Consider the following 26,462-nt stretch of genomic DNA (forward strand, 5'->3'; position numbering starts at 1 on the left):
TTCCTCCCCTGTCTGACTGTCACGACTCACTCTGTATAATCTGTCCCTAATCAATGCAAAGTGAGGGAAATCCCGCGCTATCCCCGGGCGAACCCGCTGCCCATCAATTGAAATCACTTGGTCCCAGGTCGCGCGCAGAGTGTCATCTCGAGACTGCTCGAGTGGAAAATCATTCATGGGGCGCCATTGGGGAACCGGGGAAACCTCCTGCGAAGCCCCCGCCGGCTCCCCTTCCCCCTCCCCTCCGGCAGCGTCGGATAATCTTGCGTCACCGATGAGAACAGCGCGGACATTCCCTTTTCCTACCTGCGCACTGCTTTATTAACCCGTTAAATCCCGCCCAATTTGTTCCCAAGATTAAGGGGTGCGCCAGGCGCGAATTTACAGCCACCTTAACACTATGTTTTTCCTCTTTAAAAAAAATGTCCACCGGCACGATAGGGTACTCGTGAATATCCCCATGCACACATTTAACCCGCACCCGTGTAGCCTTTCTCAACGCCCCAGGTCGAACTAGGTTTTGGTGAATCATGGACTGCTCCCTTGTATCCTTACCGGTACATAGTATGTCTCTCCTGGCCCGGGGGAGGGTGCTGGAGGGTCGCCAACCCGGATCACCTGCCCCACTTCCATCGCTGGACACTCCCGCTGCAGGTGTCCTAGCCGCCCACACCTCCAGCACACCTGCCCCGGCATTGGAGGCGCCGTTTGCGGGGGAAACGCTGTGTCCGCAGCGGCCTGGCCCTGAGGAGGAGAAAGCAGACTTGGGTTGTGTCGTGGCCGTGACCACGGCTGGGCTCCTTCTGCTGGCAGCGCCCGCATCCTGCGCGGCGCCGGGACTGGCCGCTCCGCTCCTCCTGCAGCCTTCTCCTCCTTCCCCTTCTCCCGGTGTACGGCCAGGTGGTCCTCCGCCAATGCTACCGCCGCTGCTACGCCTTGTGGCCGATGGTAGCGGACCCACGCTGACGTCCGCGCCGGGATTGCCTCCAGGAATTGTTCCAGGATGATCTACTCGATCACCTCCTGTATTCCTCCGGGTTGTAGCCATCTGGTCGCCGCGTCTCTCAACTGTTGGCCCAGGGCGAAAGGCCGCTCCTCCTGTCCGAGTCTCATGGTCCGGAACCGGCGTCTGTGGTCCTCTTTGGACCCTCCTGTCCGGTCCAACACCGCCCTCCTCATGTCCCGGTAGCTCACGCGGGACGCTGGTGGCAGGCTGAGCGCCGCTCGCTGCGCCTCTCCCACCAGTAACGGTAGCAGCCGCACCGCCCACTCTTCCTCCGGCCATGCGCATGCCTTCGCTGTCGCCTCAAACATGTCCAAGAAACTTTGAGCGTCTTCTGTCTCTGCCATCCTGTGCATCCCCACCGTCGTCAATGTCGGCCTCGCTGCTGGGGTTGTCCCCGCTCGGGACCTTTCCGTGAGCGCTCGCAGGATCTGGCTCTGCTCTGCAATTTGGGCCTGCATCGCCTCATTCCGCCGGTGGTTCGCCGTCGACACCTCCGCCAGGAGCTGTCCCAGCGCCTCTATGGGGCTTGGTGACGACATCGCAGCCTTTCTTCTTTTACGTTGGGCGCCAGATGTAGAGGTACCCGTTCCCCTGATATTATGTCAGGAGTCAGTTGTGCAGTTTCACCAAACCTTTAATCACCATGTGTTTCAATTTATAATTTTCAGTACAATCTTTTCAGATCTGTCTCTCTCTCTCCTTCTCCTCCGCTGGCCGCTCACTGTTAAAGACAACAGATGATCAGATTAACACGTACCACCTGCGAAATCTAATCACCTGCCAGCTGCGTCTCGCCGTCCCGCACATGCCCCGCCCCTAGTCGACGGCGCTCCGCCCTCAACACCATCGACTGAGGCGGTGACCTTTTGCTCCTGCAGTGCGCTAATCACAACCTCCCCCCACATATACATACACAATTCAATTAAGTCAGATTGGGAGGAGGATTTAGAAGTGACCCTGTCTGAGGATAGCTGGACAGAGATTTTAAGTAGAGTTCATAAGTCTTCTATATGTGCAAGACACAGCCTCATCCAATGCAAGCAAATACATCGTACTTATATACCAAGGTTCGCCGAGTTAAGATGTAGATGAAATATTTGAATCGTGTGATCGGTGGCAACAGACTCCAGCTAACTTAATACATATGTGCTGGCAGTTATTGGACAGAAATGTTTAACACTTTGCCTGTGGTCACTGGCGAAATAATTGAACTGAATCCTCTAAGCCAGGGGTGTCCAAACATTTTGACATTGGGCTAAAAACAATTGGTTGAGGGCCGAAAAGCCACAAGAGTATGTGAAAGTTTGACTTCTACGATGTTTACTTCCGTGATGACCTCCTTAAAATGTTGTAACTTATCAGAAATATCAAGCGGCTAAAATGCGCCAAACATGGATAAGTGTGGAGAGTGTTTTGCATTTTTCCCATCTTGCTTTGTAACGGATTTAAATTTGTGTAATTTTTATTGTTTTTAATGCTGCAAGGACATTTTTTATAATGGCCGCAAAGTTCAGGGAGCAGGTTGTGTTATGTTTGACCACATCTGTTGATATTTTGTGTTGGTTATTTATTTATTTATTTTTTTGCACCATGATTAGGTAAGGTTGTTTGCATTGGGTCATGTAAGTAAAATGCTGCGCGTATTTCCATTCAGAGCATAATTGAAGGTCATTGACCTGAATTACTCATGTTGTCCACCAAATGATGACATAATAGCAGCATCAAAATTGTCAGACTAATAAAATTAATGCAATCTACGAGTGGGTAAGATTTATTTTTAAACTCATGACGTCTTGCGGGCCAAATTGAAGACACCCCGCGAGCTGTAGATTGGACACCATTGCTCTAAGCGGCCTATTTGGGGTAGCACCTCCGATGATGATGATGATCTACCCTTCACAAATTCAAAATGACTACTGTAGAATTCACTACTCTGTTGGCTAGAAGACTCATTGTGTTAAATTGGCAGGCGACAGAACCTCCTTGCCACACCTGCCGGATTAAATGGTAAATGGTAAATGGGTTGTACTTGTATAGCGCGTTTCTACCTTTTTTAAGGAACTCAAAGCGCTTTGACACTATTTCCACATTCACCCATTCACACACACACATTCACACACTTATGGCGGGCGCTGCCATGCACAGCGCTAACCAGGCCCATCAGGAGCAAGGGTGAAGTGTCTTGCTCAAGGACACAACGGACATGACTAGGATGGTAGAAGGTGAGGATTGAACCAGTAACCCTCAGATTGCTGGCACGGCCACTCTCCCAACATCGCCACGCTGTCCCAATTAAATTTATTAAAGTTATTCTGGATTTTTTCAAACTGGAGAAGTGGTTGTTCTGCAAAGTTTCACGAACTGTGGGGTGCCTTTTTGACATAGTTGGAGTGTCTCCAACACATCAGTTGGAGACACTGATCTGCAAATTAACTCTGATTGAAACACAAATGGGATGTGGGTTGTTGATGAGCTCTTGTGTGCTTGTTGGTTGCTATATAACTCTAAGGCCATTCAGGAATGCAGCTTAGGTTTTATGTTGATATCTGTCTGTGATTCCGTTTTTCTTTTTCTTTTTTTACTTATTAATATTATTATTATTATTTTCTCTTTTCAATATAATTATTATTTTATGTACATAAATGTAGTTTTATTTATTTTATTTTACTTGTGGGGTGGGGGGGCAGCATTTGATGTATTTGTGTTTACTTTTGTCAATTGTGTGTTTGTAAAACTCAATACGGACTTCCGGTTGGACCTCGGAGAGATGTAAACATGTGTCTGAGCTCCCCCATACTAACCTTTTTTTAATGTCAAGGAGCCCAACCCAAACATTTATGGCAGGTTGAGTGTTGTATAAGTAGAGTGTAGATCGTAAGACAGTGAAAAGTGAGCTCTTATTCAATTTAATTACAACTTTGCGACAAAACAAGATGCCTGATCTGAGGAGAGGTGCTAAGGCCCTAGACCACGCAGAGAGCACAGACCCTGGTCAATTAGCTATACTCAACGCTATTACATCCTTGAAGGCTGAACTGCTGGCAAAAATAGAAAGCGGAGACTCACAACACTGAAATATGTAAGAAAATAAACATAGTTAAGGATGAAACGAAAGTGGCCATTGAGTATGCTAACGCTAGAGGTAACGCCCTAGAGCAGCGCACTGCTAACTTGGAAGCTGCAGATCACAACCACTCTAACATCATCACTGAACTTGAGAAACAAGTGTCCCAGCTGAGGAAAGAAATGGTGAGTCTCACCGCAAAAACAGATGACTGAGAGGCAAGATTATGGAGTTGCAATTTACAAATTTTCGGGATCAAAAGAAGACACAAAGAGGACACATGCTCGACTACGTTGGTCGCCGGAGTACTACAGAAAGCACTGAAGCTGGATAAACCGCCCGTCTTAGATAGAGCATAACACACCCTCCAACAAGTTCCAGATGAAGGGCAGCAACCAAGAGCCTTTGTGGTCAAGTCTCACTATTACCAGGAAAAGGAAGCGATCCAGCACAAAACCTCATCTTTGAAAACGGTTACACGATTCGGGTTTTCCCACGGCAACGGGCTGCATACAAGCAGGTGAGACAACTTCTGCAACGTTGTGAGGGCGTAAAATACGGGATGTGGTACCCAGCCAAGTTGAGGATTAAAACGCGGGATGGAGTGCAGTAAATCTTCACGGACCCAGTCAAAGCTGAAGCGTTTGTAAAAAAAAAACAAAAAACTCAACAGGCACATTTTACAGAAATCCGACATTTTTGCCATTCTATGCAGCGAATGCCATTGTGATCGGAGGTTAAAAAAAATACTGTCTTTTTAACTGGACAGTAAGTGAATGTCTGGCTGGTCAGTAAAGAATACCTTATCTGTGAAGTTATGGACAGTAGGACACAAACAGTACCATGTTTTTCTACTCATATAAGCCCCTGATGCTGGTAGTAGAGACATATAACTCTTCCAGTAAACATGGTTGCTGTTAGTAAATTGTTAGATTTACGGTATATGGTTGTGACGTCATACAATACAGTTTGTTTTACCCCTTCTAAATGCCAAGGCTAATAACAGTGACACTGTCACAAATGTTGAATACCTCTTGATTGACTGTTTGATATCACCCGGATGGATAATATTCTTCACAATATTGTTTTACGGGATAATATGACATGGGACCAACTTGCTAATAAGTGGTTAGTTAGTGGGCTATCATACTGTAAACACCTATGCACAGTTCTATTTTGTTTTATTCATTCATAGAGCTACATTATACAGAGCTACATTATACACACACTCACGCACATTTATAGAATTGAATACAGACACTAATGCACATACACAGAACAAGTCTCCTTGACTTGAAATGTTACAGCTTTTAAGCTAAATTGTTAGTACGTAAGGTTCTTAAGGAGCGTCAGCCCCAATAGGTAAGATGTTGAACAGGTTTCTTCATAATGGTTTAGGAGGGAGTGCAGCCTTCAGTTGGAGAGAGGCCAGCAATTAGGGTTACATGTTATATTAGGGGCATTTTGTGTTGCTGTTTTTTTCTTTCTTTTCTGTTTTTTTGTCTTTCTCTTTCTCCAACCCCACCGTTCTCCTCAGAGCTAAAGATGTGAAACTACTGCCGAGTGAATCTTTCTGGACATCAGTCAGTTCACCGGCCTTGCCAGACATGATGAGTAGAATATCAATTTTACTTTTAAGCTGGAATGTAAGGGGTTCAGCCATCCCACCTGAAAAAACTTAAGACAGGAAACACATTTACGCACGTCAGACATTTTTAGATTACAAAGAGGTTGTGTATTAAGATTAAAAGATTAAAGATTAAAGTACCAATGATTGTCACACACACACACTAGATGTGGTGAAATTTGTCCTCTGCATTTGACCCATCCCCTTGGGGAGCAGTGGGCAGCAGCGGCGCCGCGCCCGGGAATCATTTTGGTGATTTAACCCCCAACTCCAACCCTTTGTTGCTGAGTGCCAAGCAGGGAGGTTATGGGTCCCATTTTTATAGTCTTTGGTATGACTCGGCTGGGATCACAAGTCTTCCATTCAAAATGTAACTCCCAAGTGTTGAGGAACAGCTATTTTGATAGGTAAAAATGTGCAGTTTGTATTTTCAAAAGTAGTGGCTGATATTGTCCCAATTTTGGGACAATCCCTGTTTCTAGAAGCGAATGCTTAGTCGCATCCCAAAGTCAGACACACATTACTTGATATTGGGAAGATTTCAATACTGATCTGCAACCTTCTCTGATCGTTTTAAATCTCAGCAGGTTCTCTCTCCAAATCTGCTCATATTATTAAGATATTTTGCCAGTCCAAGTAGTAGTAGTAAATCTATGGAGATTTAAAAAGCCAACACTGAAGGCACTTTCCTTTTTTTAACGGAAAATCAGACGTATTCAAGGATTGTTTTTTTTCCTTGCAAACACATTTTTTTCCCCACTCATTAAAATGTGCTATATGATTGTATAGCACCAATCTTTTTACCTTGTGGGAAACACAAAAAGTTTACCGTATTTTTCGGACTATAAGTCGCTCCGGAGTATAAGTCGCACCGGCCGAAAATGCATAATAAAGAAGGAAAAAAACATATAAGTCGCATTTTTTTGGGAAATTTATTTGATAAAACCCAACACCAAGAATAGACATTTGAAAGGCAATTTAAAATAAATAAAGAATAGTGAACAACAGGCTGAATAAGTGTACGTTATATGACGCATAAATAACCAACTGAGAACGTGCCTGGTATGTTAACGTAACATATTATGGTAAGAGTCATTCAAATAACTATAACATATAGAACATGCTATACGTTTACCAAACAATCTGTCACTCCTAACCGCTAAATCCGATTAAATCTTATACGTCTAGTCTCTTACGTGAATGTGCTAAATAATATTATTTGATATTTTACAGTAATGTGTTAATAATTTCACCCATAAGTCGCTCCTGAGTATAAGTCTCACTATGAAAAAAAACTGCGACTTTTAGTCCGAAAAATACGGTACTTGAGTTGTCAGATGATAGAATTCACATCTCGACTGAACAAGAGCAGGTAGAAACGCTTCACAGAATTAACCATGCTTATTCACGACATTGATCAGCAACTCTCTTACTCTACATCGAAAGACCTCGGAAAGAAGAGGATTGCACCGCAGACAGCGTTCAATCTTCTTGCTTCTGAACAGGCTGAAGAGATTTTTTTAAATCAAGAGAATGCCACTACGAACATGGAGAAAGTGTGAGTAGGCTGCTTTCTCATCAGTTACGCAATTTTTTGGCTGCCGATTATCTATCTATCTATCCATTTTCTACCGCTTGTCCCTTTTTGGGTCGCGGGGGGTGCTGGAGCCTATTATCACAGAAATACAAGCCACTGATGGCACCATCAAATCAGACCCAAAAAACAACAACGATCAGTTTAAAAAGTTTTACTCCTCCCTATATAGTTCAGAGAGTGGTCATGCAAACAATTTTGCAGAAAATCTGGACCTGCCCACCCTATGTGACAAACATAAATCCAGCCAAGAAAAGCCAATATCTGATACTGAAATTGGCCAAGCAATTAAACTAATGAAAAATAGAAAAGCACCGGATGGTTACCCCTTTGAATTTTATAAGACTTTTGCCAGTAAATTGACACCACTCCTATGCTCCGTCTACAAAGAATTGCTTAAACAAAAACCTCCCTGCATCATTACCAAAGCCTCACTCTCTGTTCTACCAAAAAAAGATAAAGACCCAATCAAGTGCGAATCATATCGACCAATTAGCTTACTTACATGTGACTAGGGATGATGTTTGATAAGAAATTATGGAGTTCGAGCCCATTATCGAATCCTCTTATCGAATCCTCTTATCGAACCGATTCCTTATCGATTCTCTTATCGTATCCAGATAGGTTGTTGTATATGGAAAAAACACAATATTTGGTTTAACAAAAGCTCACTTTTATTTTATAAGAAAAAAAAAAAAAAATAGATAAATAAATATTGACTGTTGTTACCCCCCTAAAAAAAAAAAATACAAAAAAATAAATATTGACTGTTGTTACCCAAAGTATATTAAGTGGGATTTTTCAGAAAAACACATATATACAGAAACACAAAAACAAAGTGTCTCTGTGATCACTATAGGTGTATAAATAATACTATAGTGTTAAATAAAATCAGTCCCTTGGGCACAAAACTGAAAATAATACAACTCTCCAAAAAGTGCACTTCTGCTGCTATTGGAACATCCTTCTGGGGTCCGTGGCCTCCTCCAGGAATGACTGCACGTCCTTGTCCTGGAGGGAAAATGATGGACAGACACAGCATAGAATTAGGGGGGAAATTAGCTGAATGTAAGACTAGGGTGTTTGTTATTAAGTCTTTAGCATTAGTATGTGGAATTAAATGATGGAATGGATTAAGTAATGAAGTTAAACATTGTACTGATATGATCCAGGTTGTTAAAATTAATAGTGCTTACAAAGTACAAAGAAGAATTATGAAAAATACTTTCAACCTTTTTGAAAATAAGATATTCTTCATCTCAGTATATTAATAATGACTGAATTAATTAATTACATATTACAAAACTTTTGTATATACTAATTCACAGATGTTATTTTATTATAAAAAGGTCAGTAAATGATGTATATATTTGTAAACGCTCTGAAGTGGGAAAGGGGAAGGATTAAATAAGCTTTACTTCTTCCTACTCTTTTTCAGACATGATGTAAAGTGAAATGATTTGAAACTGTGATGTGTTATGCTGTAAGTGTGTTCATGCACGAAATAAACTAAAGAAAGAAAGAAAGCACTAGTTTATTAGACAGACCTGCAAACTCTGGAGTGGTGTAGGCTACAAGATACCGTTAACGTTATCAGACACATACAAAAAGGCTAACGTTAACGTTACCGTTAGCCACTGACTATGCTTAGGTAACGTTAGTCTAGCTAACATTAATGCAGTCCTGGTTGACATAAGAGGTAACGTTATTTTAGCCTAAAGGCTACGAGTGAGCAGATATGGAAATTAACCGGCAACAGTTAACGTTAGTTACTCACCAGCACTCTCACTGGAATTGGCGCTGCAGCTTTAAGCAGAGGAAGAGGGGTGTCCTTCGTTATCTATGTCACTGCTTCTCCACGACACCTTTCTCGAACGTTCAGGTTATGTGCGGCCTGAACATGTTTCATCATGTTCGTTGGACTTCCCCCTTTACATGAGAGCGAAGCCTGGCAATAATTGCAGGTAGCCGTTTCCTCGTCGTATTTTTTTGTAAAATGAATCCATGCCTTGAGGTGTTTTTTCCGGCTGCTTGTTTTTTTTTTTTTTTTTTTTTTTTAAAAACCTTTATTTATAAATTTCAATTACAAACAGACGAGAAACAAAAACAGTACAGAACAGTACAAAACAGTGCCAGGGGGTTGTAAATTCAAAGTAACTAAAATAGAATACAAAAAAGTATATATATAATAAACCTTGTTGCTGCTTCTGTATCTGCCGCCTAATAACTGAGCTATGTCATTTTCTGGGACGTGCCACAGGGCATTTCCTATGAGACGGGATTCGTTCCCAGGGATTCGAAAAAAGAACCAACTCTTATTCTTTACTATAGTGGCCTCGATAACGGGAACCGGTTCTCAAAAAGGGATTCGAGTCCATTGAATCGGTTCTTTTCTTATCGAACAACCGCGAGAACCGATTTCGAACACCATCCCTACATGTGACTACAAAATATTTTAAAATATCCTTGCCCTACGATTAGAATTGGTATTACCAACTATTGTATACCCTGACCAAACAGGTTTTATAAAGGGGCGGCAATTATATCACAATCTGCGCCGCCTATTTGATATTTTATATTCTGAACACTCGACCCAACTTCCAGAAACTGTAATTTCATTGGACGCACATAAAGCTTTGGACCGAATCGAATATGGACACCTATTTAATTAAATAAACACATTTGGATTTGGCACAACTTTTAATTATTTGATTCAAACTCTGTACCCAATGTCACAGGCATCTGTTAGGACCAACAACATTGATTCTGAGTATTTCACCATCCATAGGGGAACGAGGCAAGGCCTGTCGCCTATCTTTTTTAATCTCGCCATCGAGCCATTAGCTATCGCGCTGCGACAAAACAACAAAATATTGGGAAAGAATAGAGGGGGGCAAGTTCATAAAGTCTCGTTCTATGCGGGCAATATTTTGCTATTTATATCAGACCTTAAAAATTATATTCCAAAGTGACTGGACACAATCTCACAATTTAGTGTGGCCTCGGGCTATGAAATCAATTTAGCAAAGAGTGTATTATTCCCTATTAACAGAAAAGCATTGACAATGTCGTTTAAATCATGCAAATTCAGAATTATAACTGGCCCCCTAACATATTTAAGAGTCAACGTATCACGCCACTCTAAAGATCTTCTCACACTGAACTTTAGACCACTCATAGATCAAGCGAGGAAGGACACTAATCGCTGGTCAACGCTTCCATTATCTCTGGTCGGTCGCATTAACTGGTTATTCTACCAACATTTCTATACCTATTTCAAACAGTTCCTATTTTCCTGCTGAAATCATATTTTAAAGAACTGTATGTATTAGCACGTTCATTTGGAATAGGATGATACCACACGTACGCAAATATGTCCTCGAGAAACGCAAAACAAATTGTCATTCAAATTTTAACTTTACAGTACAGATAAGAACAAAATTTCATTGCATTAGCTCGTTGTAGTGCAGGATAAAAGAGCAACAAGGTGCAGACATAAATAGATTACTGTATAGATAAATATATTGCACTTTTGCATATGCATCCACGTTAATGGTATGTTATATTGTCTTTATAGTCCAGCAAGTTAATCCGTTTTTGGGGGGAATTGAGGGGATTATTATGATGTGTTCAAGAAGAAGCTGTTACAGAACCCGGAGGTTCTGCTACGGAGGCTGCGGAACCTCTTTCTAGAGTCCAGCAGTAAAAACATGAAAACAGTCCTTGGTGGGGGTGGGAGGAGTCTCTGCAGATTTTCTGAGCCCTGGTCAGGTAGCGTCTTTTTGCGATTTCCTGGATAGGAGGAAGAGAAGTCCTGATGATCTTTTCCGCCGTCCTCACCACTCTCTGCAGAGACTTCCAGTGTGAGGCACTGCAGGCTCCAGTCCAGACAGAGATGCAGTTGGTCAGTAGGCTCTCTATAGTGCCTCTGAAAAATGTGGTGAGAATGGGGGGGGGGGGGGGAGCTGTGCTCTTTTCTTCTGCCGCAAAAAGTGCATGCGCTGCTGAGCTCTTTTTACAAATGTGTAGGGACAAGGTCATATTGTCAGCTTTCTGTACCCCCAGGAACTTGGTGCTGCTTACGATCTCCACTGCTGTGCCGTTGACGAAGAGTAGAGTGTGGCTGGACTGGTGCCTCCTGAAGTCGACCTTGGTCTTGTCGACGTTCAGGACCAGGTTGTTGGTTCTGCACCAGTCAACCAGATGTTTCACCTCCTCCCTGTAGTCCATGTCGTTGTTGTCACGGATGAGGCACACTACTGTTGTGTCGTCCGCATACGTCACAATTTGTTTAGTAGTGGACCTGGCGCAGCAGTCATGGGTCATCAATGTGAACAGCGGCGGACTCAGGACGCAGCCCTGGGGGGAGTCGGTGCTCAGGGAGATGGCACTGTAGATGTTGTCGCCCACTGGGGTCTGTCTGTGAGGTAGTCAAGCAGCCAGGTGCATCGGGGGGTACTGAATCCAAGGGGGGCCAGTTTGCTGACACACCAATTTTAAATGGTGGCCAAGCGCTGCCAAACCATTCATATTATTAATGGGCAGTCAATATTCATGAAGTGACTGTCTGGTACAATACTTTTGTGAAGGGCAAAGGTCCAAACTGGTCATGGAACAACAGGCATGTTCACCAATCTCCTTAGCATCTATGTTGTGTGGCTCATACAGATAATCCAATTGTGAGAGGCATTTTACGTATATGGACCCAATTTTGTAAACACTTTGGGTTTACGCAAGCTTTTGGTGTCCCCTTTTTAGACCCTGTTTGTTAGATGAAGCTTTCCAGACCTGGTTTGGGAAGGGACTTTATTGTTTAGGGCAGTGGTCCCCAACCTTTTTGTAGCTGCGGACCGGTCAACGCAGGGGGGCGGGGGGGGGGGGGGGGGGGTGTATGGTATTTTATTTATTTATTTTTTGTTTTTGTTTTTTTGTCATAAAGAAATACAATCATGTGTGCTTACGGAGTGTATCCCTGCAGACTGTATTGATTTATATTGATATATAACGTATATATTGTGTTTTTTATGTTGATTTAATAAAAAAATAAAACAACATTTTTTTCTTGTGCGGCCCGGTACCAATCGGTCCACGGACCGGTACCGTGCCGCGGCCCGGTGGTTGGGGACCACTGGTGTAGGGGACATACTTATTAATGGACCAGGGTTTCCCGCAGCGCTTTGAGAGCCAACGCCTAAACTAAAGTCTTAACAAGCTTAGTTCTGCCTCTGCCTCTGTCAGTACGTCTCTACAGCAACCAGCATTGTCCTGCCCACAGAACCATCTGATTGGTACACGCAGAGCGGTAACAGCCAATCAGCAGTGTGTATTCAGAGCACATGTAACAGCCAAACAGCAGTGCGTATTCAGAGAGCATGGAGTCAGTGCTCAGGCAGGCAGAGAGGAGAGACGGTGGGTTGAGCAGATAGGTGTTTAGCAGGTGAGCATAATGCAGCGGACTCTCCCCAAATTATAATAAACACTTCCAAGTCAACTACTAGCAACATCACTATGAGCCCTTTGACGTTCTAGAAACATAAGCGGCAGCTCAGCTCGCTCGCAGTCCTTGAGGTGAAGCCTAATTAGCTTTTAGTGTAACGTTAGTTCACTGTGCGGTGTGTGTGTGTTACGGACAGCAAAGCCCTGTCTGTCTGAGAGAAAGACAAGCATTATTGACCTACAGTTAACAACTAAGTTATTTTACTTTACCTTTTTCTGTGTTGATTGAGCTGTGTTGAAGTAGCAAAAAACGACATTATGTTAAATGAAGAGTTTCCTGAAGCTGTCTCTGATAGTTGATATAATAATGTAACTGCATCATAAAGCCTACATCAACTCCATGGTGTTCAGGGATGAATAGTCTCTCCTATTGCTATTATACTCTTTTTTTCCCAGCAGTTACATTAATCATTAGTAATGTAGCAGCTTAGTTTTGAATGGCAGGGTCCCTGCTATCACATGTTGATAAAAATATAACATTTACATAATAAAAATCAACTACAAGCTTCCCAAATGCTGTAATACATTGAGCATGATGAGTTGAACATATGTCAGCATGTGGCCCCACTTTTAACTCTTTTTTTTTCAAACGCTTATTGCAAACGCTTACTAACAGTAAGTCATTTTGTCATTATTTTTGACTTAGTAAATTACTAAGTCATAATAATGACGTACTTAGTATCTCCGGTAACTAGGACTGTTTTGTTTTGTTTTTACTTTACTTAGGCTGTGGTGGCAGCGATTAGGTCTCCACTTAATGAGGCACTGCAGGCTCCAGTCCAGACAGAGATGCAGTTGGACCAATTTGCAAATAAACCTGGCAAATGGAGATTTGCCAGGTTTATTTGCAAATGGGTCTCAAATCCATTAATTCGCATTTTGTGGGTTTTTTGTGGTTGGGAAGTAGCGCTGAAACTCTGGAAACAGCACAGACAGGTGATAGTGCTGGCCCAGGTGACGTGTCTTCCAAAATAAAAAAAAACATAGGTTTGAAACATGTCAAATATTCCTCTGTCCACTCGCCTCCCCCACAATTATAGTTTGGCTTTGAATGCAGCTATTTTATCTGCCAACTTGACAACTGTTGATAGTTTTTCTTGCAGTAAAAAATAAGTTTGTTGAACAGAGTGAATATGTCGCAAAGGTAAGCTAATTTGGCGACCCATTCCTTGTCATTAAAATGAGCCGCACGCAGGCTACTTTTTTATCCGAGGGAAATCTCTGCAGCGGCTCTCGTAACTCAAACACTCTGGCCATTGATCTTCCTCTGGATGCCATCTTATTTCGGTATGTAAGAGAAGATGTTTGTGTTCGGCACCCATCTCCTCACATAGTTGGTAAAACAGGTAGGAGTTGAGCGCATGCGCCTTGATAAGGTTGATAACTTTAACAACATCATTCGGTACGCTGTGAAGATCAGCCGACATTTTTCGGCTGACCAGCATTTCTTTGTGAATAGCAGTGCGTAGACTCACATTCTGGTGCAACCTCCTTAATCCGAGTGTTAGACCAATCAGCTCCATCTGTGCACACGCCGACACAAAAGGACCAATTTGTGTTTCTGATATACAATCAATCATTCAGAGACTTGAACAGTTATGCGCCTGTAGTGTTTGGCAACATCAGTACACGTAAAATCCTCATGGACATCCCCCTCATAAAGATATCGCACATAACCAAGTAGTATTGCCTTATCAATATTAGTAGATTCGTCAACCTGGATGGCCTACTACGGTGACTTTTTAATCTTCTTCACCAATTGCACCTTAATGTCCTCCGCTATGTCCGCTATGAAACGTTGGCCAGCCAAATGTTGGTTGTCTGTGAGTATTTAATTTTTATTCGTGATTTTGTCCAATCTGTTGTTAAACAGTTTTTCAATAATTTTTGAAAAATGTGAAAGTAGAGGAACAGGTCTGTAATTTGTAAACTGGTTTTTGTCTCCAGTTTTATAAATTGGTACAACTTTTCCTACTTTCATTTTGTCTGGGAATGTGCCTGTTTAAAATGATAGGTTGCTGATATATGATATTATAAAGGTTATGAAATTTCTGCAATAACCTTTTTTATTATTTCCTTATCAAATCTGTTACAATCAGTTGAGGTCTTGGATTTACTTTTTTTCAGAATATTGATTATTTCCTCTTTTGTCACACTTTCGACGAACATCGAGTTGGGATTTCTGTCTATAGCAGACCTGGGCATCCTGCGGCCCGCATCCGCCCTTTTGTACGTCCCTGTCCGGCCCGCGTGAGGCCAATCATAAATTACAAAATAAATTTTAAAAAGTATCTTTTTCGAGTGTGCAATACAACGGTGCTGCTTTTGTTTTGAAAAGCGTTATTTGTATGACCGGAAGTCATACAAATAACGTATGTTCGTGCGCGCAGCGGCAATCACAAATTACAAAATAAATGTAAAAAAACATATATGTCGTGCGTGCAATACAACTGTGCTGCTTTTATTTTGAAAAGTGTTATTTATGGGCGTATGTCCTGTTAGTGAAGGCGCACAGCGACAAGTGATGCCCGGTCCGCCCGGTTATCCCCGAGACGCTAAAAAAAGAAAAGTTGATGACGAATGGCGTGTTTTCAACAAGACATAGACTGCCAAGTAAAGGTAAAGCCGTGTGCTTAATTTGTGGTACACATGTTGCTGTGTTTAAAGAATATAGTGTAACGACCTGCTGAAGTTGATGTTGTCTTCTTGAGTTGCGTAAATGAGGAGTGAGGATAAACGTGAGTGTGAAAGGAACGAGATAAGTTGAGCTGTGTTAGTATAGGTTGCTCAATATAAGTTTAAAAAGAGCGTCAGACTTGGTGTGCACTTCTTCTGGACGCTACAATTGGTGGCAGAAGTAAAACTTTGCGCATACTACGCTGCTTAATTGTGTGCTCAGCCTGCTACATCATCGAGAGGTACGTGCCACGTGAGAGAGAGAGAGAGAGAGAGAGAGAGGCAGTGTCTACAGGTGCAGCGCACGCTGCTTGCCATGGGGGAATTCCGCCCTCAATGAAGACTCCCAGGTTTGATGGCAAGGCGAACTACGAGGCATTTCATCCCACTTCTGACATCAATTGTAGCGTCCAGAAGAAATGCACACCAAGTCTGACGCTCTTTTTAAACTTTTATTGAGCAACCTATACTAACACAGCTCAACTTATCTCGTTCTTTCCACACGCACATCTATCCTCACTCCTCATTTCCGCAACAGCAACGCTTCCTCCTTCTTCGCCAATCACCTTACAGGCGTGCTACGTTCACAACAAAGAGGATGCAGGATAAAGTGACAGAAATTGAAATTTTTGCATTGTATTACACATCAGGATGTGTTGTGAGAAAGTGTTAAAAATAAAACCATCGAAAGCCATCTGCTTTTGTATAAAGATAAGTTAGGTTAAATGAAAATATTATTATTTTTTATCTTACGGAATATCAAAAATAATTTAAGCAAAATTTAATTGAAATATTGTCTGTGTGGCCCTCCAGCAGTGCTCGGGTTGCTCATGCTGCCCCCGGTAAAAATTAATTGCCCACCCCTGGTCTATAGTGTCATTCAAGTCGTCAACTGACTAGGGATCTGGAATCTTTTCCTCCAGATTTGGTTCAATGTTCAAAAAGTACTCATTAAATCTTTCAACGACTTTGTTCATATTGTCATTTTTTACATTTCCGTATTTAGGATACATATTTAAGTATTTAGGATAATCCTTCATAGCACCATTTTCAGTAATGTTATTTAGAATTCAGTGAAAATAAAATGTTAGCTATTGCACCCATTCTTCATCAGGTTTAGCACCGCGAGCAATAGCTGTTAGCCCTCATAGACTTGACTTGAGCGTTAGGTTCTTTTCTACCATGTGTGATAGGCTTTGATGCCATGGTTAACTCGCAAAAGATAAGAACATCTAAGTTGTCCACCAACTTTGCCTCTCAAATGAGGATGCAGAGCTGAATAGGGTTAAAATGTAAAAGGTTACAGGAGCGAAACCCACACTATGTAGACACAGCTTGAAACCAGGGAATGGCGTGAGGCTGCAGGATGACGACACAGGACAAGACACGGTGAGCACATAGGAGGGGAGACACAGAGAGAAAGGACGCACATAGGCCGGGAGAGCTAGAGACGTGTAGGGCTTACTGTACGGATAGAAGTAGCTACGTTCTGGCACTGAAACGCAGGACACGCTGGCTTAAGAAGGCAGGGGAGCTTTCATCAGCGTCAGGTGTGGTGATTGTAGATTGAGTGCAGCCGCGCCTCTGCGTGGCTTCAGCAAGAGAGGAACGCCCGTTGGCGTGTCCAGCGGTGCGCTCAGAAGAGTGCACAAATGTATGTGCGGCAGTAGAAGCTTGAGCCGTAACACTTTACACATAACTGAGTGTACTTATCCCAATATGATTTTAGCTTTGTACAGCTCCAACAATATAAGTATGATTTGAATTTAATTTACAATGTCTCCAACCTGGCTGAGATTTTAATAATATTTTACTTTAAATCTTAGGTGTGATAAAAAAAAACTAACTAAATTCATCCAATTAAAAACCCTCCATTGTTGTGAACTAGTGGAAGTAAACTGGGTTACAAACATTTCATACCATTCCTCAGAGGCAATATCTACTTCTAATTCACCTTCCCATTGTGCCTTTAAATACAATGTTGAATTACTTTTATATTCCAAAAGACGCACATAAAACCTGGAGATAACTTTAGTACACTTACAGTTTGGTTTACTGTAACTCAACATCACATCAATCACTAAATTTGTTGTTTTTGTATTTGGCACTTGTAGATATCGAAACAGATTGCTGTTATGCAATCCAAATTTGCCGGTCAGTAATTGAAAACTCTGCAATTCCTTATTTCCAACAGTACCTACTGCGTTAATACCTTTTTGTCCACTGTTTAAATGTGACATCTCCTTCTCCTGGCTTGAATTGGAGTCAAAGGCTATCCATTGGAGCACCTCTTGGTCTGTCCTTCAATTAAAATGTTTAATAAATGTAAACCGCAGTTCCAATATGCCAGTACTTATTGTGCTCATTTTGTCTTTGAAAAGTAAGGAAATTTTATTTTCGCCTAGTAGTGATTGAACCTGAAAAGCTTGAAAATGTGTTTAAATTTCCTTCCATCTTGCTACACAGTTATCATTATTCCAACAAAAGAGGTACTGGAACTGAGCTGCATAAAAATATGATTTCAAACTTGGGAGAGCCATTCCCCCTTAGTGTTTGGGTAATTTGAGTGTTGATAATCTTGCCACCCCAGACAAACCTGGATACAAGTTTATCCCAAGCTGTAAACTGAATCTGGGGGACCTCCACTGGTAGCGTTCAGAATAGGTACAACAACCTTGGTAATATGTTCCTTTTGATAAGGTTAATTCTACTGATACAATCTAATGGTTAGGTAAACCATTGTTAAATATTGTCTTTAAGGTTTTGGATTGCAGGTATATTATTTGTTTGTTTTACTATTTTGACTCCCAATAACCTTATTGATGTCATGACCCATCTCAAATCAATTTTTTGTTTCGTTTCTTCTGAAGGAATATAATCAAATGTCAATACTTTGTCATATTTTATTTCTAACCTGCATGATACTTAAAGTCTTCCACAACATTCATTAATATTGGTAGGGATGGCTCTGGATTATTTAAAAAAAAATCATGATGTCATCAGTAAATAAACTAACTAAATGTTCACAATGTCCTTTTTAATGCCTTGTAATTGTTTATTTTGTCGAATAGCCTTGGCCAATGGTTCAATATAAAGCCCTGCCGAGTTCCTCTCTCCAATGTGAATGCTAGTGTTAGCGACCCATTCACTTTGATTCTGGCTGTTAAAACCAAAGCTTTATCTAAAGTACAGAACATAAATGCCCGTTTAACCCTATCAAATGCCTTTTCTGCATCCAGATTTAGCATTATTGTGGCATAATTTTCATGTTGTATTTTATCAATCCAATGACATCTATGCCTAATATTTGACGGTTTTTAATGTATCCTGTCTGGTCTTCATCAATAAGATTTGGGAGAAGATGCTGAAATTGTTTTGCAATTATTGATGTATATAATTTGTAATTGGCATTAAGTATTGGGATACAGTAGGTCTATAATTATCACTATGTTGTTTATCTTTCCTTTCTTTTGGGATTATGGTTATAATTGCCTCTTTCCATGATTAGGGGAGTTTGCCTTTTTCTTCAATACAGTAAATGTTCTCAACAGGAGGGGAGACCATTGTTCTTTAAATATTTTATACCAGTCTGATGGAAAACCGCCACTACCTTGAGTCTTATTTTGCTTTAAATTGCAAAATAAAGTTATTTTTGTTGTAATCTCTTAGTTCTGTAATTTGCCAATATTGGGTGAATCTAGTTTATTCAGAAATGTTCTTATTTATTCCACTGTAGCTTCAGAAGATTCTGAATACAGTTACTTATAATAGTTCAGGAAAATATTTTATTTTTATTCTGGTTGTTGTGTGAGTTGACTTGTATCTGGATCCCATATATGACAGATTGTGCTATCTACCTGATGTTTTTTTAAGACACCGGGCAAGTCATTTTACTGCTTTAGGGCCCAGTTCATAATATTTCTGCTTCATTAATCGCCTCGTAATTTACCTCGTATCACTGCCTTCAAAGAGTCCCATTATATTAATGGGTCTACTTCTCAATTGTCATTAAAGTCCAAATATGATTTAATTTCAAGTCTTAATTTTTTCTACAAAATTCTTTATTTAGCATATCCACATTCATCTTCCACCCTGTATTCCTCATCCTTCCTTTCAATTAATTGCAATTACACTGCACTATGGTCAGACACATGAGTTACTCCTATATTACATTCCTTCACCCTAAAACTATCTCCTTTGTGTATGAAAAAGTAGTCTATCCTTGAGTATGTTGAGTATGTCCCCAAAGTTTTTGAATAATCATATCCTTTATCTTGTATTGCTGGAAGTTGACCACAATGGCTCTTGGGAGCACATTGGGGTTTGATTTATGGGACAAAGATCTATGTGCACGTTGAATCTAGAGGTTGATGTCCTCCGGAAGCTTCAGCTCGTCACGGAGCAGCCTCTCCAGAAACACCCGCACCGATCCGCCCACTTGCCCCCAGGTACACCATATGTGCGCAGATTGTTACGCCTGGCTCTGGCTTCCAAGTCGTTTAACTTGTCCACTAATTTGAGCAAATCTAAGAACAGTTTGTTGAATAACATTTTCGGCCTCTGCACTCCATGTTTCCATATCGTTATTCTCATTTGCATCTTGTCAATTTGAACATGTTGTTCCTGTACTTAGAACTTAGAACTTGGAAAATCTTTATTGTCCCCGATGGGCAATTTGGTTTGCAGCAGTAGTCATTAAAAACAAGGTACAACAGTAAAAACGAGGTACAACAGTAAAAACAAGGTACAACAGTAAAAACAAGGTACAAATACATAAAATACATACAACATACAACCATCATGAAGGCATTGAGCTAAAAACTAAAAACATTTGTAATACAATAAAAACGAATCATCACATGTCGCTTCCCACTGTATGATTTGCATATTTGCTGCAGTTGGTGGTTGACATCATGTTTTAATTCAGTTAATTATTGTCTCATATCTTATTTATTTATTCTTTTAAGTGCTTTAAAATCATCCTTTAGCTCCAACTTTAGTTCACTTATCTCTTTGCTTATATATTCCAGTCCAATATGAGCAGCTATGATTGGTTTCGAGTGCCCGCAATTCTTTGAGTTGAGTAACTCACTCTGGGTCTGCCTCAGGTTTCTTATAAGTCCCTTTGTTTCTTGTTGTAATTCCCTTTGAAATATTTGTCTTGATCGCCATATATTACCTCTAAGTTTAGATTATCAAGATGTATTTCTTGCCAATTTACGAGAGCCAAAAAAGATCAACCTGCCATCATGCTCTGCAGGCAACCGGAAAACCCAGTCATAGATAGTCCTATCACATTTCTGACATTTCCCTAAAGTTCCATCAAAATCTGCCCATAACATTTTGAGCTATGTTTTTAACAAACAGACAGACAAACAACCTCCTGGTGGAGATAACCATGTCAGATCAGATCACAGCTGACTCTTCTCACCCTGGACACAAACTATTCTCCCCTCTCCCCTCAGGCAGGAGACTACGCTCCATCCAGACCCACACCTCCCGCCACCTGAACAGTTTTTTCCCCTCGGCCATCAGGCAAATGAACAATAACTCCTAACAGTAGCTCCTTGAATTCCTTGAATTCCTTCTAAGTCTATCTGATAGCTCAGTTACAGCTCTTTTTATTACCAAATATGTGTTATATGTGTTTTATGTTGCACGATTGCACCAAGAAAAATTCCTAGTTTGTGAACCTGTTCTCAAACAATGGCAATAAAACTATTCTGATTCTGAGATGTCCAACTTGTTGACCCTTGACAAGTTGATGTTATCATGCAGCAACATATACAACTACACTAGTAACATTTAAAACAGACAATAACATACGGAATGTGCAGCTCGTTTTTCCTCCACAGATTAAAATTAATGATCAGCTGAAGCTACAAAAATGGGTTCAGGGGCCGTATTTATCAAGCTTCTTAGAATTACTCCTAAGAAGTCTGCTAAGAGTTGACTTATGAGTAAAGAAATTCTTCGCTGAAAGCTGCACTTAAAAGTTAGTTATCAAGTTTCTTACTCACACTTTCAGCGAAGTGTAGGACTGAATCTTAAGTGTCACACTCAGAGCTGAATTACGACATTACTATGTGCCGTAAACGGAATTTTAGGTGACGTCATTTCTGTGTCCATAGAAATGACCAATCACGGAAGGGAATCCCTTGTCGAAGAATAAAGAAATATCTTCGAAATATTTAAGTGGACAATGGGAGTGTATATTTTGACAATAAACTACAAAATAATACAAAACAAACAAACAATATTTGCAATGAATCAAAAATAAATGTTTCCTTTTTGTTGCACCTTTCCTGCTTCCTGCTCCCAGACCGTAGTCGAAGAGCGCAGGGGAGACACTTCTCCAGGGCCGATGTATGCTCGGGGGCAACACCCTTCACTTCACCCGGCAGTGGGTCTCCACAGCGGACGACTTTAGGGTGAATGATGAGTCCGGCGATTAGTTGCAAATCTTGCTTTATTGATTGCTTGCACACAGCCAATCCAACACAAAACAAACTAGTCCCCGCCCGCACTCACGCTACCGCTCCCTCTCTTCTCTCGCCCACACACTCACTGACGTCACTCACCTCACATGCTGTCACCTATTAAAGGGCCACACACACACATACGCTACTCTCATAACATTTTATTTCCAATTAATTAATTAGGCAACTAATTTGAAACTGGTGTGGGTGGCTCTATATATACTAGCCCACTGCAGCCACATGCAGAAATCAACATGGAATTGAAAATTATTAAATCTGGGACAAATATAATACCCGCTCTGTCTAAACGATACCGTTTGATAAGCTGCTCGTCATCAAACAAAGCCAGGACATCCTTCCGCTCTCTGAACGTTTGCGCACGTCTATCTCGCCTCAGTGCCATCCCCTGCTGGCAACTCCTAACCACTTAGGACACCTCTGAAGGTCTCTTAAATATCGTGGAGAGTAGGAGTGATTCTTAGACTTAAGAAAGTTGATACATTAATTTTATTCTTAAGTTTGAGAGTAGGACTAAATTTCGCAAATTCACAGGACTTAAGTGTAAAATGGCACTCTAAGACGCTTGATAAATACGGCCCCAGGTCATTTATTTTCTCTTATGTGCATTAGTAATTGCTCAGTTGGAAAGTAGTGAATTACACATAATCCCAAAAACGGGAAAACAATCATTTCAAATAGCCCAATGAATATAATAAATAATTATAAAATATTAGGATTTTGTCAAAATTAAAAAATACAAAATTTAGTTACACATGGTCCTTTTGGTACAAATCTAGACATTCACAGTATAAAAACGTTAACTTGAAGTACTTGAAGTGTTGAGGTTCATTTAAAATAACCTATATCAGTACTGTAGTTGTCTTAAGTATAGTTTGACACCTGGTTATGTTTAAATGGATAGCTATGCAATGAGTCATCTCTGTAAACTACTGTCTGCTTTTGTTACAGAGGGTGACCTATGAGACAAAGAGACCCATCCATGACATGAGGGTCCTAGCCGAGGTGGAGGGTGGCAAAGTTAAGGCTGGCAAGGAGACAGAGTGGAAGGAGCAGATCATTGTTCCCCCTCTTCCTCAATCTTCCCTCATTGGCTGTGACCTCATAAAGATTGATTACTATGTTAAAGTAAGAAAACTAATTATGATTGATACCAACAGAAGTGACTTTCTGATGTTTAATTCATGACATTTTATTTCTTTTTCCACGTCTTGTGCGATAGCTTAGTCACGTAGTATGGGTAGATAGTTTATTATGCCAAAATACATATGCTGTTTAACAAGTGAGTCTGATGTACTCCTCCAGTTGTAATTGTATCGTATTGTCGTTTATAATAATGTGGAACTATCCCAGGATAAGATACTAAACATCCAGTTGCTCATGGTGCTCTCCCATTAGTAGGTGAATGATGTAACGGTGTAAAAACAATTTCAATTCTTTGAAGATAAAAAGTTTACTATTTACCATTACCATTTGCACACCATCCCTGTGAGGAATGCATACAGATGCTAAAAAGGGTTTCTGGAGACATACGTGGTCATCTGGAAGGTGAGTTTGAGCTTCTTATAACGTTAGAACACTGCCCAGAGCACAAGTTTCCCCAAAGCAAAATATCATGCTTTACTTCAGTAGCCTATGCCACAGTTAGTGCTGTCACGCCCTTAAAAAAGGAGTAGTTAATTAAATAGCATCTGTAATTAGTTACCTTAATTAAGATATGTTTCTTTAAAGTAATTTATTAGTTTTAACAGACTTGAACAGATACAGTCTGTTCTATTTACTAAAATAAAACATCAAGTCAATATAAAGTGCTGACCTTAAAACATCAAAAACAGTAAACAATAATTTTCTAAGCAAGTATTGAATTTGGAGCTGGATACTTTTTCTCTGGTTTAGATAATATACAATAAATAAAACAGACTCTAAGTATCAACAATATTGGTTTCAGAGACCACATTAACAAATAAATGTTTATATTTGTCACAATTACATGTTGAACTTTGTAAAACGTTTCGGAGGGAATGATGGCTTTGATTGACTTTCCTGTCTGTCAATCAAATATGTCTCATACACGTACATAGATTTGCAACATTGTCTAATTTTTTAAAATTTAAAGGCCTACTGAAGATAATTTTTTTTATTTAAACGGGGATAGCAGATCCATTCTATGTGTCATCATTGATCATTTCGCGATATTGCCATATTTTTGCTGAAAGGATTTAGTATAGAACAACGACGATAAAGTTCGCAACTTTTGGTCTCTGATAAAAAAAAGCCTTGCCCCTACCGGAAGTAGCGTGACGTAGTCATTTGTCGCCTTCTCATATTTTCCTATTGTTTTCAACGCAGCTAGAGCGATTCGGACCGAGAAAGTGACGATTACCCCATTAATTTGAGCGAGGATGAAAGATTCGTGGATGAGGAACGTTAGAGTGACGGACTAGAATGCGGTGCAAGACATATCTTTTTTCGCTCTGACCGTAACTTAGGTACAAGATGGCTCATTGGATTCCACACTCTCTCCTTTTTCTATTGTGGATCAAGGATTTGTATTTTAAACCACCTCGGATACTATATCCTCTTGAAAATGAGAGTCGAGAACACGAAATGGACATTCACAGTGACTTTTATCTCCACGACAATACATCGGCGAAGCTCTTTAGCTACTGAGCTAACGTGATAGCATCTGGCTCAAATGCAGATAGAAACAAAATAAATAAATCCCTGACTAGAAGGATAAACAGAAGATCAACAATACTATTAAACCATGTACATGTAACTACACGGTTAATAATTCTCAGCCTGGCAAAGCTTAACAATGCTGTTGCTAACGACGCTGAAGCTAACTTAGCAACTTAGCAACCGGACCTCACAGAGCTATGATAAAAACATTAGCGCTCCACTTACGCCAGCCAGCCCTCATCTGCTCATCAACACCCATGCTCACCTGCATTCCAGCGATCGACGGCGCGACGAAGGACTTCACCCGATCACAGATGCGGTTGGCGGCTAGCGTCGGCTAGCGCGTCTGCTATCCAAGTAAGTCCTCCTTGTTGTGTTGCTACAGCCAGCCGCTAATACACCGATCCCACCTACAACTTTCTTCTTTGCAGTCTCCATTGTTCATTAAACAAATTGCAAAAGATTCACCAACACAGATGTCCAGAATACTGTGGAATTATGAAATGAAAACAGAGCTATTTTGTATTGGCTTCAATGGGCTACCGATACTCCTGTTTCACTGGCTACGTCACACGCATACGTCATCATCCAAAGGCGTTTTCAACCGGAAGTTTAGCGGGAAATTTAAAATTGCACTTTATAAGTTAACCGGGCCGTATTGGCATGTGTTGCAATGTTAAGATTTCATCATTGATATATAAACTATCAGACTGCGTTGTCGGTAGTAGTGGGTTTCAGTAGGCCTTTAATTTAACAACAGAACACAAAGATATTTACTTGGGAGTTTTGACACGCATGGGCGATTAAAACATGTTCCTCCATGTAAGTGTACTCTGATTTTAAATCTAATGTACACATCATTGTACATGTAATATATCAATATATTGCTCTACAGATGTGTATAGTATAAAATCAGCTATTTGCTAAAATCAAGACAACATTCAACTTATACAAACTATAAGCACACTTCTGATTTGTCTAAGTTTATTATGAATATTTTACACAATTTTTTGGATACACATTTCTTAACATCAGTCTCTTGGCAAAGTAAAACTTCATTTTCGCTGTAGCTTCATTTTATTGTAGTGCCACATGGCAGTAGTGTGTTGTTGCTCTCAGTCAAACACAAGAAGAAGGCTAAACAACTCGCATACAGAGACGATAACATTAGAGATTAAACATTTGATTAAAACAGTTAAAAAACATAATGAGCTTAAAGGTACTGTTTGCAACTTCTTAACAGTAACATTTTTCAAAGTTAAAAAATATAAAAAGAACACAACCGTAACTTTTATGGACAGAATTTCTAGGCACAGTCAGGGCGTTGAGGGTATCTGGTTTGGTGGCTGCAGGATTAGGTCTCTGCTTTTTGCAGATGATGTGGTCCTGATGGCTTCATCTGGCCAGGATCTTCAGCTCTCACTGGATCGGTTCGCAGCCGAGTGTGAAGCGACTGGGATGAGAATCAGCACCTCCAAGTCCGAGTCCATGGTTCTCGCCCGGAAAAGGGTGGAGTGCCATCTCCGGGTTAGGGAGGAGACCCTGCCCCAAGTGGAGGAGTTCAAGTACCTCGAAGTCTTGTTCACGAGTGGGGTAAGAGTGGATGGTGAGATCGACAGGCAGATCGGTGCGGCGTCTTCAGTAATGCGGACGCTGTATCGATCCGTTGTGGTGAAGAAGGAGCTGAGCTGGAAGGGAAAGCTCTCAATTTACCGGTCGATCTACGTTCCCTTCCTCACCTATGGTCATGAGCTTTGGGTTATGACCGAAAGGACAAGATCACGGGTACAGGCGGCCAAAATGAGTTTCCTCCGCCGAGT

General features: G+C 40.9%; 1 protein-coding gene across 1 annotated transcript in view; it reads left to right on the forward strand.

Moving 5' to 3' along the window:
* The window catches only part of arrdc1a (arrestin domain containing 1a), a 90,738-nt gene that overhangs the window by 47,214 nt on the left and 17,062 nt on the right, over positions 1–26,462 (forward strand). The window contains exon 6 of the mRNA XM_062024250.1: positions 22,912–23,088. Within this exon, the coding sequence (XP_061880234.1) occupies positions 22,912–23,088 (177 nt within the window). The remainder of the gene's footprint in view (positions 1–22,911; positions 23,089–26,462) is intronic.

Source organism: Entelurus aequoreus, linkage group LG17 (assembly GCF_033978785.1).
Source record: "Entelurus aequoreus isolate RoL-2023_Sb linkage group LG17, RoL_Eaeq_v1.1, whole genome shotgun sequence".
NCBI lineage: Eukaryota > Metazoa > Chordata > Actinopteri > Syngnathiformes > Syngnathidae > Entelurus > Entelurus aequoreus.